We start from the raw sequence: 14829 nt of genomic DNA, 5'->3' as shown, positions 1-14829 counted from the left end.
CCAGTGACTGCATATGCAAATTTTTATTATGTTTTGTCCCCTCCATCTTTCTGGTCCTCGTCCACCACTTAATTGTGTTTATGTACATGTATATGGTTATAAGTTCTGTAACAACCCAACTCACAAATGGAATACTTAAACTGCAAGGCCATGTATTATTCATGTTTTTATCTGTTCTGTGCTTAGTCGTCCAAGTTTTACATTTCAGTGTTTTCCTGTTATGCTCCCTGTCTCCTACAAATTTCCATAGCAACAGGGGAAAAAACACAAGAGCTGATGGAACCTCTGTGATCCTCTCTGCTCTTAAAGGCTGGAAAATTTGGGATGTCTTTTGGCATGTTTTATGAAAGGCCAATTAGAAACTTAATTCGTCAAAACATCTACTGCACTGAAATGACCTCTTTGATCTCACATTCTTTTACATTTCTGTTGTTTTTAAGACTTTGACCCAAAGGTTATTGTTGGTGGAAATCACTTAAAGGAATAGATCACTCAAAAATGTTGTTCCAGTTTTCATTTTTGGGTGAACTGTTACTTTAAATGTTTCAGTAACATTTTAGTGCAGGTAAAGGAAAACTTAATGACATGCTAAAAAGATGAATAATATAGATTCAAACATTTGTAAACAATATGCTGACAATTACCTGTCGTTCAGACAGAGATTAGCACCCTCAGTGTGTACCACCGTCAGACCCTGGCCCTCTAACCAGTGTGCGGAGAAACCATAATGACCGTCTGGGTCTGCTTGCACTTGGGTGGCCACCAGCATGACAGGAGACTGCAAAGAGACCAGCTGAGTCAGAGTAGGGCTCTTCCTCTCAGCTTTCTCCTGCAGGAAAAGAAAAAAAAAACTGTTGAACAAGCATCAAAAGCAGTGAATAGCTGGCGGCTCACCTCAATCAAGACTGCTCTTGTTTAATATTAACAGAACTAGAGAGCCAATGGATCTGTCCTTGAAACAACACTTTTAAAAGTGTGAAGTATTAAAGCTGACAGTCTCCATCATCTGACTGCTGTAGAGAAAATGAACTTCATTATTTGTGGAGTAAGCAGGATTTAAAGTTTTTGGCACACATACCAATTGCGGGTGAATTAAGAGAGAACATTTCTTCTGCTGAAAAGAAATGTGTGTAAAAACAATTTTCAGTCAGAAATTGCTAGTAAATTTCACAAACAACTTAAAGAAATTGGAAAATGTAACACTGAATTTAAAGGCACAATAAGTACAGTGTTATATATGTGGCCCTGGACCACAAAACCAGTCATAAGGGTCAATTTTTTTAAACTCAAAATTACACATCATTTGAAAGCTGTATGGTTTGTTAGGATAGGACAATATTTGGCAGAGATATTTGAAAATCTGGAATCTGAGGGTGCAAAAAAAATAAAATAATAATAATTAGGATATTAAGTAAAATCATTATTTTCTCAATATTTTATTTATTTTTGGCATAAAAGAAAAATTAATCATTTTGACCCATACAATGTATTTTTGGTTATTGATATAAATATACCTGTGCTACATCAGACTGGATTTGTGGTCCAGGGTCACATATTTTGTTGACTTGTGTACTACATTATCCCAAAAGTTTCCAAAAATGTTTAAATCCAGAGAAATAACAAATTTAACCACAACATTGAAATTGAGGGTGTAATGACATCACTGACAGGCGACACAGTTTTTTTTTTTTTTATTATTTATTAGACAGGTGACAAACACGCAGAGTAGCATTATAACAGAACTTTCAACATGCTCAAATGTATCTAGTATGATAAAACAGCGCTGCTTTACCCCGTATATGCAAGACCGGAAGGAGTGGAAGCGATTGACTGTGGCATAATAAAAGTGTCACTTTTGAGCAGTGTTGCGCACTCATCTTTCATTAGCAAATCGCTCCACCGGCCTCAATTCACTTTGAAAGCTTTCAGCTCCACCCTGCTTCATACTGCAGTGACATTAATACATTAGCTCATCCATGAATATGATTTTTGCACGAGTCCAGTCAGATTGCATCGGGTTTTGGGATGAAGACAACTCCCATGATTCCACATACAATCATGCCGTCATCAAACTACGCCTTTGTTTCTTTCTTTGTTTTAAATATACACCCTCTAGCAGCAAAAAAATAAAAAAAAAACACATACTGTGCCTTTAATGTTAAACTGAGTTAGAAAAAAATCTTTTTTTTGTAGAACATACAGGTCCTTTTCAAAAAATTAGCATATTGTGATAGTTCATTATTTTCTGTAATGTACTGATAAACATTAGACTTTCATATATTTTAGATTCATTACACACATTTGAAAGTAGTTCTAGCCTTTTATTGTTTTAATATTGATGATTTTGGCATACAGCTCATGAAAACCCAAAATTCCTATCTCAAAAAATTAGCATATTTCATCCGACCAATAAAAGAAAAGTGTTTTTAATACAAAAAAAGTTAACCTTCAAATAATTATGTTCAGTTATGCACTCAATACTTGGTCGGGAATCCTTTTGCAGAAATGACTGCTTCAATGCGGCGTGGCATGGAGGCAATCAGCCTGTGGCACTGCTGAGGTGTTATGGAGGACCGGGATGCTTCGATAGCGGCCTTAAGCTTATCCAGAGTGTTGGGTCTTGCGTCTCTCAACTTTCTCTTCACAATATCCCACAGATTCTCTATGGGGTTCAGGTCAGGAGACTTGGCAGGCCAATTGAGCACAGTAATACCATGGTCAGTAAACCATTTACCAGTGGTTTTGGCACTGTGAGCAGGTGCCAGGTCGTGCTGAAAAATGAAATCTTCATCTCCATAAAGCTTTTCAGCAGATGGAAGCATGAAGTGCTCCCAAATCTCCTGATAGCTAGCTGCATTGACCCTGCCCTTGATAAAACACAGTGGTCCAAAGTACTTTTTCGGATGAAAGCAAATTTTGCATGTCATTCGGAAATCAAGGTGCCAGAGTCTGGAGGAAGACTGGGGAGAGGGAAATACCAAAATGCCTGAAGTCCAGTGTCAAGTACCTACAGTCAGTGATGGACTGGGGTGCCATTCAGCTGCTGGTGTTGGTCCACTGTGTTTTATCAAGGGCAGGGTCAATGCAGCTAGCCATCAGGAGATTTGGGAGCACTTCATGCTTCCACCTGCTCACAGTGCCAAAACCACTGGTAAATGGTTTACTGACCATGGTATTACTGTGCTCAATTGGCCTGCCAACTCTCCTGACCTGAACCCCATAGAGAATCTGTGGGATATTGTGAAGAGAAAGTTGAGAGACGCAAGACCCAACACTCTGGATGAGCTTAAGGCCGCTATCGAAGCATCCTGGGCCTCCATAACACCTCAGCAGTGCCACAGGCTGATTGCCTCCATGCCACGCTGCATTGAAGCAGTCATTTCTGCAAAAGGATTCCCGACCAAGTATTGAGTGCATAACTGAACATAATTATTTGAAGGTTGACTTTTTTTTGTATTAAAAACACTTTTCTTTTATTGGTCGAATGAAATATGCTAATTTTTTGAGATAGGAATTTTGGGTTTTCATGAGCTGTATGCCAAAATCATCAATATTAAAACAATAAAAGGCTAGAACTACTTTCAAATGTGTGTAATGAATCTAAAATATATGAAAGTCTAATGTTTATCAGTACATTACAGAAAATAATGAACTTTATCACAATATGCTAATTTTTTTAAAAGGACCTGTACTCCAAAAATTTCAAAAATCATTTTTAGATTGTACCAACCATTAAATTGTATTATTTTCTGACCTTTCTATCAGATGTATCTGATATTCATAAAGCAAAACAGGTCAAACTTGATATTTAAAATCAGTGATGAGAATAACGGTGTTATAAATAAATGGCGTTACTTAAATCAAACAAATTACTGATTCCCCTGTTACAAAGCCGTTACAATTACTGGCAACAAAATGCGGCGTTACTATAATTTCTGCCTTGCGTTCCTCTTCTGAGGTAAGTTCTGGCTTATTCCTCTCAGTGCGTCTTCTTAGTAAAAAGTAGCTGAGATGAGCTTGATGAATGTTCACATTTTTTACAGATGTACTGTATGTGGGCATTTATCTACATGTCTACATGTGTTTCTCACGTGGATGGACGGCCGTGCAGAATTAGAAAAGCACAGGTGCTACATTAGAGCTTACATTAGAGATCAGTTTAGACAGAAAAAAACTAAAGCTCACATTGGAAACATACGGATTTCTTTATCAGAGAATATTTTTTTCAACATGACTTACTCCATTTAAAAGTAGACATTGCAAGCATTTCTATACATGTATTTCTCATGTCTTTTAGACACATATTTGCAGAAATTCAGGTTTTGTCGAGACTGCAGAGAGTGCACCCTATTTATTTTATAAAAGCACATTGTTTTCTTGTTATTATGACTATACACACATAAAAGTAGACCCTTTCCAGTTTCAATTTTTTTTTTTTTTTTTTTTTTTTCTTTTCTTCGGTCATCAAGAATAAATGAGTCAGATGCACCGGTGTGACAACAGTGTTGTTGGTGTGGGGTGTTTTTCATATCCGTGAGTTAAAGCAACCCCAATAACGTGATATTTAGCCCCTGGATGGTGTCTCTCACATTTCCCTACAGCAACATTAAAATAGTGTGGATTAGTGTACAATGTTTTATATATTTTCCATATTTAATATTGGTGGTATCCAAGTTATTTGACATATTTAAACATTTTTACTAAGTAGTTTCCCTGTTATTAGTTACTTTCATAATAATGCAACTCAGTTACTAACTATTTGTGGGAAGTAACTAGTAACCATAACCAATTACTTTTAAGTAACTTGCCCAACACTGTTTAAAATAGAAATATATATACAAAATGAGTCGTAAAACAGGTCGCTAAAAGGGCCAAAACGTGTCATGACTCAAGATGACTAATGAGTCCATCATTGGTAAACATGCAGGATCACATAAACCCACACCCCCAAACCAATAGCTGAGACAGAGACTGAATACAGGAAATGAGTGAAAAGATAGATGCAGAGTGATCAGGTTTCTCTGAACACGCAGCAGAAAGCCGAGGTGAGGACTCGAGTCTCCTAGCGTGTGAAAGCCCTGCGGCCAAGGCTACTGAGCCTCTCCTCAGACAGGGGCACCAGACGGCTCGCTCACACAGGAAACCCCCCTGCAGAAACGCTTAGGAGCCCTTATCACCCCACTGTTTGGATTCCCTTGGGCAGGACGCATAACTCGGGTCTCGCTCAATTACTTAAGAGAAGCAGCAAAAGGGCAGGTACTTAAGAATTAATCATTTCGGTCAACTTTCATTTGCTTGTAATGTCATCCAGTCCTCATACTAACCTGGTGAACCTGGAGTGAGGTGAGGGAATAGCTACAGGCCATGGAGCAAACAGCAACAAGAGCAAGCTGAACAATGGAAATACAGAATATTACTTGGCAACTGTCTTTTAAAACAAAGAGGATTGGGAGGTGCTGTGCGAAGAACAATCGGTTGAGAAACGGGCACACCTTCAGAAATCCCCTAACTCTTATGAGATGGGAGAGAAAGCCGTGCCAAGCCCTGGATTGTAGGATTGTGTTTCGCATGAGAAAGGCTTCCGGACTCGGTTAGAAAAGCGTGGCTGGTATTAATGATACAAGTGAGGTACTGTCAGTTACAATAACGGATTCGCAGGGCCTCGGAGTAAAGTGTTGCATGCAGTAAAATGGCAACCTCAAGATGGACTATAAATCCTTAAGAGAGCCAAATGCTGCCACAACTATTAGCCACTGGGCCTCTTAGCTGCTAGTGCAGCTCAACACTGTGACCGCCAAGACATCGGGAAGAGGGAACAACTACTGGGAGCTCTCGTGGTTGGCTGCAATCGCAGTATCTCAACCACCTTTCCCATGAGAATAGTGAAACCTAATCCTAGTCTGCATTTGGAGGCCTGAAGGGAAATTAAGTGCATTTCAATTGAAATAAAAAGAGAAGATTAGAAAAGGTTTGGGACATATCATTTAGAGGGATTTTCCCCTAAATCCCTGTATTTGAGTTTGAGACCCCACATTTGCTGCCACGTTAAACTGCTCCCGCCCTCTTCCTGTCTTTCCTGATGCACTGCAGTCGCGACGGATCGCGGAGATTAGAGGCGATGATGAAATATTTCCTTATTGTCAGATAATCTAGGGAAAATAAATGGCAGCCTGCTCCTTATTAGGGCCTAGGCTTGTATTTGTTCCCAGACTGCTCTGTGTCCTGACCTGCGCCTTTCCCCTGATTAGGTCATATGATAAACATTAGCGCCACTGCCTCTTTCCCACCAACTCAGCACCTAAAGACTGTGGCCTGAGGGCGGCAACGTGACACGCTCTTTTCTTCCAAAGCCCCGGTCGGCATGTGTCCTTTCATGGCACCTCGTTAGGTCTCTACCGATGAGATGAAAGAGCCGCTTTAAAGGAGGACGGAGGTGGGAAAGAATCACAGGTACGGCTATGCCGCGGATAGTTTTACACTGTTGTTTCGTGTCATCCTTGCTTTTGAAAAACGAGCAGCGTTGGTGCCAATGACTCACTGTTGTGGTGACTATCATTGTGAAATGACAATTAATTAATTTCCCATTTGCTTGAAAGATGGCGAAAGGAAAAGCAGCAGTATCTTACATTACAAGAAAAGCTTCAGGACTTCACGTCGATTTACTGTGTTCATTTTTCCCCCAAATGTATGTGTATGTCCAACAAAGTGCTTGCATATTGGGAAAAGCCAAGACTGTAATGCTCACATTAGTACCATATGTTCAGCCTCATTAAAATGTGGTCTAAAATAATAACTACTGGCCTGCGTTCACATGTCAGCACTATATCATTTCATACTGCACAAGGAAAACCTTGAGAAACTATATCAGGGGTTCTAGTCTCACCTTGGCCTGGGTCTTCTCCAGAAGTTCATGCAGGTGAGCCACCTGTCGATTGAGGTGGACTAGTGTGATCTCGTCTTTAAACACCTGGCAGTTGAGCCTCATCTTCTCCAGAAGTCGGACCTCTGATGGCCTGAGGAGTAAACAAACACAAGCTACTCCTTTGAGCTCTCTTAAAGGAATAGTCCACCTAAAAATGTCTTGAATTTTGGTCCGTTCATCACACACAGCTCCCGTACTGCTTCAGAAGACTTTGAATATAGCACACAAGTTATATGTTACAAGTTATAATTTTATGATACTTTTATTGTTTCAAGCAGTTTGGACCTTGAAAGTTCCTTCTTACATACAAAAGTGTTCTCCTAAAAAAATAACATCTTATATTCAGAAAACAAGGTTTGGAACAACACGGGGGTAAATTATGAGCAAATTTTTATTTTTAGAGAACTATTCCTGTAAGCTTTGTCTTGGATTAGGAAGCTGATCTGAACAGACTTCCAACGTTCTGTCACTTTATATCAAAGATTAGACTTTTTTATTATTCTGCGGCTCGATCTTAAATAAATGTAAGCGGTTTAAGCCTCTCATGTTCTCAGATCCAAATATCTTAGATTAATGTCATCCAAAAACCCTGAAACTTGAAAGATTTGTTTGCATTTTTGCTGGGGAAATGGCCAAGCACATGAAGGACATAACGTAACAAAAAACAATAAGCCTTCAACTTAAGTGGCTTATCAGGTAATTAATGAGGACTTGGACATATTGATTCATGATGCTATTTTCTCACACCCTTATCCATCCCTGCTTTCAATCTGTTCCGCTCGAAAAGATGTCAGAATAAATCAAAGGCCGTAACGCTGAGAAAAAGCAGGAAACTACTGGGTGAGACCCACACTGGCTTTTTCCTCAAACACCCTCTCTTTATTTGCACACCTCATAAATTAAACAGGTACAGATCCCCGTTTTGCAAAGGTAACCATTTTCACATGATAAGGGCTGATCCTTAAATTCAGCTTTTGTGTTCCATTGAAAAAAACATCATGGAACATCATAATGAGGAGTAATACTTTTTTTGGGCAAACTATTCCTTTAAACATTGTCAGAAACATTTAGATATCTTAATATGTTAAGAAATGACATTAAACATTGGCATGACGCGTCCATTCATAAGGTGGACTAGGGAGCAGCTTTCTCAGCACTTCAGGAAATTAGGAAAGATCTGTGGAATACCCATTATCCCCATCCAAATGACCTTCAGTGACGCCACAGAAAAATAAACCGTAACAGACTGTAAACAGAGCATCAAAAATCATAGGATGTACTGTACACTCCTCTACAAGTAAATTACACTAAGAGCATCCAAAACCAGCTCTGATCATCAGTTCTTCCAGCCTCTCCTTCTGGAAGACGTAACACGTCATTATCCATAAAAACCAATGCATTAATGAACAGTTCCTTTCCCTTCCCTATTCCCTGTGACAATCCCATATAATTACACAACTGCTCTGTATTAATCTTCAGAACATTCATTCTGTTCTATGATAAGAGCATATACTTACTTATTCTTCTGCACTGGTGCAGTGTTAAGATTGTCCCTGAGCATTTGAAGGCTCTGTCTTTTTCTCTGCAGACTGTCCTGGGCCTCATCGAGAAGCCTTTTCAATTCCAAGCTGTCCGTTTGCACTGCATCCATCTCCCCATCCATCTTCTTCAGTTCTGAACAGAAGGCTACCAGACCATGGTAAAGCTCCTGAACCTGGTTATCATACAGACACAGATCAGCTAAAAGCAATAGCGGAAAACAGAGCATATTTGTCACAGTTGTCACATTTTTTCCCTCAGCACAGGTTTATTTGTGCAAGTCTATTTCTGCGTAAGAACATACAGTACCTTCAAATTTCAGCCACACACACACAAAAAAGTTATTGAACATTTCCACTGTTATTGCCCAGGGAGAAAAAAGATGCAGTTCATTGAACACACACAGACCTTGTCATGACATTCTCCAAAAGATGACTCGGTTATACTAAAATATTGGTTTAATTCATCAAAGATGATGAATTCTTATTTAGGAGGATTTTGAATTAGAAACCAACAATAAATGCACTACTGGAGAAAATAAGCAGGAAAATCCTATTGTTCCCTGTGTGACAACCAGCCCCTGTGTTTATTTACCTGTAGGATGACATTTTGAAGGGAGGCCACCTGTTGATTTAGCTCTTGAATCTTCCTAGTGTTGTTTAGATGATTTTTTCTCTGAGTATCGTCAGTGGTACAAATAATGTTATCTGATGAATAAGAATCCTCTTTCTGTGATTCCTAAACATTTTGAGATGCAAAAGTTTAATTTAAAATTAAATAAGTTTGTCTCCCAAGACAGTTATGTTTGTGTGTTTTTTTTTACTCTGTTGAAATACTAAAACTAAAACATGCAATTTTGTCTACCTTCCTACATAAGTGAAGCTCCATTAGCCTCGTCTCTGAGCCAGGCAAATCTCCAATCTGCTGCTCAGGGGAGAAGTCATCTGAAAAACGTGGAAAAATAGAAACGGTATGTAAAAGTAAATTCACTGTGTAAATTCCAGAGCACTTACAAGCCACAGGCCATATATGAATCTCTCCAAACGTAGGACTAAATGGCTGATCTTTTCCAAAGAAGACAAATGAAAAAGTCCTTAAAATATCCTAAAGGACACACTAATGGGCATGCTAGGCAAATATCCATTTTATAATCTGCTTTACTTCAAGTAATATACAAGTATTCTGTTTTACATGAGTCTGAAGTGTTGCTGTCATATACTAAAAAAATGTGCACAGCTGTAGATATTTAACTCCTTTTTACTTCTTTATATACAAAACCTTCAGTGCTTTTCAAGTTGAAGCGATCTTTGTCTTCATTAATTCCCAGCATCTTCAGACAGGACTCCAAAACTTTTCCCACACTTGTCTCTTTGGGTGTCCTTAAATGAACAGTTCGATCTGACGCTAAATCAATATAACAGATAGATAAAGGCTTTTGTCAAACTTTAAAAAAAAAAAAAAAAAAAAATGATACATCAAATTATTAAATGGGACAAAATTACATGGATAGAATTGTACCATTGACTGTGATTTCAATGAGATGAGAGTTCTTCTGAAATCTTGCATTTTGCTCTTTCTGTCTGTAAGAGAAAACAGGGCTCAAAGTCAGGCCATCCTGTAAATACTGTTATGTAAATAATGCAAATGTCATTTTGATAATGATTTGTGATTGTGCAGTGTTTTACATTCTACAGAGAAGAAAGATGCTTTACCTGAATTTGAATGAGAATTGGTTCATGTTGATTCTGCTGACTTGTGGAGAAGATTTTGACTTGGTCATGGACACCAAAGCCGCTGTGAATTTCTCAACATTGTGTGGACCAAACCTTTCTTTAAAGGAAAAACAAGTTTAGGACCAGAAAATTGCCGACAAAAGTACTTGGATGTGGACTTAAACAGTTCATGGTTGTGTTATAGTACCGAGAAGGGAGTCGAGTCTTTGAGTAGTTGAGTTTGGCGGGTGTAACTCATGGTAAATGGCAGACAGCAGCTTCTCTCTATCTTCTAGATTGGAGACTTGAAGGATTTCAAGGGTGTTGAGATCAATAGAAGCGATGTGAGAGCCACTGAACTCTGCCTCTGTAAGGTGTAATCCACCCGAAGCCACATAATGATTATTAACATCTCTTCAAACTGTTGCTTCTGACAAATAACACTAATGAATCTTTAAAATAGCTTTTTATTGGTTTGAATGTAATACAAATAGACTTTGCAAATCATTAGCTAGAAGTGGTAAAAGTCTCTATGGTGTTGTATTAGCTAGTAAATGTTGCTTTTCCTCTCTTTTTTAAAGTTGATGCATGGAAATACTTCTCAAACTGATGCAATAACTTAAAAGTGCGAATGAGTAATACATAATCTGAACAGTTATTGGTTTGTGGCTATGCATTTGTCTCTTTGGATGTTTGGCAAATTTAAACATTTAAAGAGGGTGGGAATATGACAAAATGAATGTGCAAACTGTACTTTACCTCTAATGAAGGGCAGGCATTTCTGTAGACCAATATTACTAAACCACTGACAAACCTCCTCCGTGTTCAGCTCTGCTAAAGTTTTGGCTCTGTACCCATTAGAATCCCACTAAATACAGACAGATACAGATAAACCCATACAAATGAAGTTCCCACATTCATGCATAACTTGAAATAACTCTTCATGAACATACTTCTGCATGTTCACAGAGAATTAACGCAATGAAAGACGTGTCCACACAAAAAGACCAATTTAGAACATTCTACCATTTAACAGTTTTTTAACCATGGAGAATTTTCTGTGCTCCTAAGAAAGTCACTGCATGAGAGTACTTGCGTATACCCTACAGCTGTGGATGCTCTGTGCATCGAAATGAGGGGGATTTTCGAGCATGTACTTAAAATGTTACAAAATGGCTATAGTTTCCCACTTACTTTACTATTTAACTGATTTTGAAATTTGAGACGGACAGTGGGGTTAAAAAAGTCAGTGTATGTTGAAAATTATAATCAAAGTCTGTTATGTTTATTAACTTGACTTAGATCCAAAAATCACAAGACATGCTCTGAGTCATCTTACATAATGTTATGATTAAAAAAGCAAAACAACAACAACAACTGCATTATCAAAACCAACTACTTAAACTGAAACATTTAAAAAATAATAATATTTTTTTTTCATAATCTGACAGACAAACACACAAAATAGCCTTACCTTCACTGCACTTTCTCCAGTGTGATCCTTTGACTGAGGAATGTATGATGCTGGGAAGAAGAAAAATAACATATCTAGCTGGTGGACCATCTTAGAAATCCTATTTACCAGCAAAACGTGGTGCTGGTAAAGTTATTAGACCAAGAAAGTCTTTTTGGTTACGCTAGTTAGAGGGTTAGCTCTCCCAAAAAAGAAAATTCTGTCATTAATTACCCTTGTGTCGTTCCAAACCAATAGGACATTCATTGATATTCAGAATACAAATTAAGATATTTTTAATGAAATCTGAGAGCTCTCTGACCCTGCATAGACAGCAATGAAACTGAAACATTCTCAGGCCCAGAAAGGTAGTAAGAACATTGTTAAAAAGTCCATGTAATATTCTCTTAGCTTCATAATATTACAGTTGAACCACTGATGTCACATGGACTATTTTAACTATGTTCTTACAGTGGGGAAAATAATTACTTCATCCCCTGCTGATTTTGTATGTTTGCCCACTGACAAAGCAATTATCAGTCTATAATTTTAATGGTAGGTTTATTTTAACAGTGAGAAAAAAATCCTGAAAAACGCATTTCAAAAAAGTTATTAATCGATTTGCATTTTAATGAGTAAAATAAGTATTTGACCCCTTTGCAAAACATGACTTTGTGGCAATCACAGAGGTCGGGAAAGGTCCTCGAGTAGGGATTCGAACATGGGACACCCAGAGCGCAACGGCGCTGTATGTCGGTGCGATGCCCACAAGGCTATTGGCGCGGACAGGTCAGATGTATCTTGTAGTTCTCCACCAGGTCACACATCTCAGAAGCGATTTTGTCTCACTCCTCTTTGCAGATCCTCTCCAAGTCACTTAGGTTTCATGGCTGACATTTGGCAACTCTAAACTTTAGCTCCCTCCACAGATTTTCTATGGAATTAAGGTCTGGAGAGACCTTGGCTAGGCCACTCCAGAACCTTAAAGGTTGTATCAGCGATTTCTAGCCTAAAAATAAAGTGTCAATTTCAGCTGACCTTTTTTCACGATCCGCTCGCTGCCTGCCCCATAAATTGTCTGTGAAAAAACCGCGTCTCTCTGGTCAGCCTAGGGTCCGAGATATGCCAAAAAAACAATCGGCACTACCAACCTTTACACACATAAACAAACATTGTTCCAACCAATCAGCGTCAGGGGTTTGGTGTTGTGGACTTTCGCTCCGCCTCCCTCACATCCCTGCACCAGTAGGAAAGTCCACAACACCAAACCCCTGACGCTGATTGGTTGGAACAATGTTTGTTTATGTGTGGAAAGTTTGGTAGTGCCGATTGTTTTTTTGGCATATCTCGGACCGTAGGCTGACCAGAGAGACGCGTTTTTTTCACAGACAATTTATGGGGCAGGCAACGAGCGGATCGTGATGAAAGGTCAGCTGAAATTGACACTTTGTTTTTCAGCCTAGAAATCGCTGATACAACCTTTAATGTGCTTCTTCTTGAGCCACTCCTTTGTTGCCTTGGCCGTGTGCTTTGGGTCATTGCCATGCTGGAATACGCATCCATGACCCATTTTTAATGAGGGATAGAGGCTCTCACCCAAGATTTGACGGTGCATGGCCCCGCCCATCATCCCTTTGATGCGGTGCAGTTGTCCTGTCCCCTAAACAGAAAAAATAAAAATCCCTCAAGCATAATGTTTTCACCTCCACGTTTGACGGTGGGGATGGTGTTCTTGGATGGTGTTCCTCCTCCAAACACGGCGAGTTGAGTTGATGCCAAAGTGTGCGATTTTGGTCTCATCTGACCACAACACTTTCACCCAGTTCTCCAGATGTTCATTTGCAAACTTCAGACAGGCCTCTACATGTGCTTTCTTGAGGAGGGGAACCTTGCGGGCACTGCAGGACTTCAGTTCCTCACGGCGTAGTGTGTTACCAATTGTTTTTTTGGTGACTATGGTCCCAGCTGCCTTGAGATCATTGACAAGATCCTCCAGTGTAGTTCTGGGCTGATTCCTCACCATTCTCATGATCATTGAAACTCCACGAGGTGAGATCTTGCATGGAGCCCCAGACAAAGGGAAATTGACAGTTATTTTGTGTTTCTTCCATTTGCGAATAATAATCACATCAACTGTTGTCACCTTCTCACTAAGTTGCTTGGACCCATTCCAACCTTGTGTAGGTCTACAATCTTGTCGCTGACATCCTTGGACAGCTCTTTGGTCTCGGCCATGGTGAAGAGTTTGGAATCTGATTGAGGCTCTCAATTTATTGTTATTCTGTCTCTCAGTGTTAAAATAAACCTACCATTAAAATATTAGACTGATAATTTCTTTGTCAGTGGGCAAATGTACAAAAACAGCAGGGGATCAAATAATGATTTTCCCCACTGTACCTTTCTAGGCCTGGGAACGTTTCATGTGTATTGTTGTCTATGGAGGGTTAGAAAGCTCTCGGATTTCATCAAAAATATCTTAATTTGTGTTCCAATGATAAACAATGGTCTTACAGGTTTGGAAGGACATGTCAGTGAGTAATTATGACAGAATTTAAATTTTTGGGTGTTAAACTTAAATGTCTAATGGAAAGCCTCTAAAACACAACACATAGTGGTCTTTTTCAGAGTCTAATACAAAAATGTAATAAGGGTAGGTCTCAATATAAGGGCACACTGCATCTTTACCAACAGTTATTCTCCTTTGACGTGGGGATTCCTCATCTTCAAGGACGTCATCGCTTCCTTGACATGTGGAGTGAAAGGTATGACTTCTCGACACCGTATCACCCAAACTACAGGACCTAGAAGCTGGTTTCTGCGATAGGATGACAAACCAGAACATTCATACAAGTAAAACCCCTTTTAAATGATGACATTTGGATTACATTAATGGGTTATATTAAACAGGTGCCATTTGTAAAGGTAATGCTGGGTGATTTTACCTTTTGCTGTGTTAACATGCTTATCTTACTGCTAAGTGGAAGTAGCCTCAACTCTTCCTTTAGCAACTCATGGAAGCTGGCATCCTTGTTGCTCAGATCATCTAAATGAGTAAAACAACACATCAATAAGATGTCAGCACATTTAGCCGATGCCCTCTGAGCTGATGGGAAAGAACTTTTGGATCCGGAGAAGCCCTAACTTTGTCTGGGTCATTGAGTCCATCTCTGGGAAACAAAACAAGTAGAACTTCAAGCTAACAT

The 14829-nt window shown here is 39.1% G+C and overlaps 1 protein-coding gene across 1 annotated transcript; it reads right to left on the bottom strand.

Annotated features, from left to right (window-relative positions):
* Window positions 1-640: 640 nt before the first annotated feature.
* On the bottom strand, window positions 641-10241 carry LOC141325873 (uncharacterized). The gene is made up of 7 exons (XM_073834601.1): window positions 10174-10241; window positions 9980-10041; window positions 9740-9865; window positions 9334-9405; window positions 8440-8662; window positions 6884-7013; window positions 641-829 (listed from the first exon to the last, which is right to left on the bottom strand). The coding sequence occupies exons 1-7, from the start codon at window positions 10239-10241 to the stop codon at window positions 641-643; spliced, it is 870 nt and encodes a 289-aa protein (XP_073690702.1).
* Window positions 10242-14829: the final 4588 nt, after the last annotated feature.

Source organism: Garra rufa, chromosome 2 (genome assembly GCF_049309525.1).
Source record: "Garra rufa chromosome 2, GarRuf1.0, whole genome shotgun sequence".
NCBI lineage: Eukaryota > Metazoa > Chordata > Actinopteri > Cypriniformes > Cyprinidae > Garra > Garra rufa.
Note: the sequence above shows the minus strand (reverse complement) of the source record. Positions and strands in the feature narration are given on the sequence as shown.

Bases quoted from the DNA above. Each gene is read 5' to 3' on its own strand.
- LOC141325873 (XM_073834601.1), bottom strand. From the start codon at position 10,241: ATGACCAAGTCAAAATCTTCTCCACAAGTCAGCAGAATCAACATGAAC. The intron at 9,866-9,979 runs GTACAATTCTAT...ATATTGATTTAG, and splicing joins CATTGAAATCACAGTCAATG to CGTCAGATCGAACTGTTCAT. The intron at 7,014-8,439 runs GTAAGTATATGC...TTTACTCCTCAG, and splicing joins GCACCAGTGCAGAAGAATAA to GCCATCAGAGGTCCGACTTC.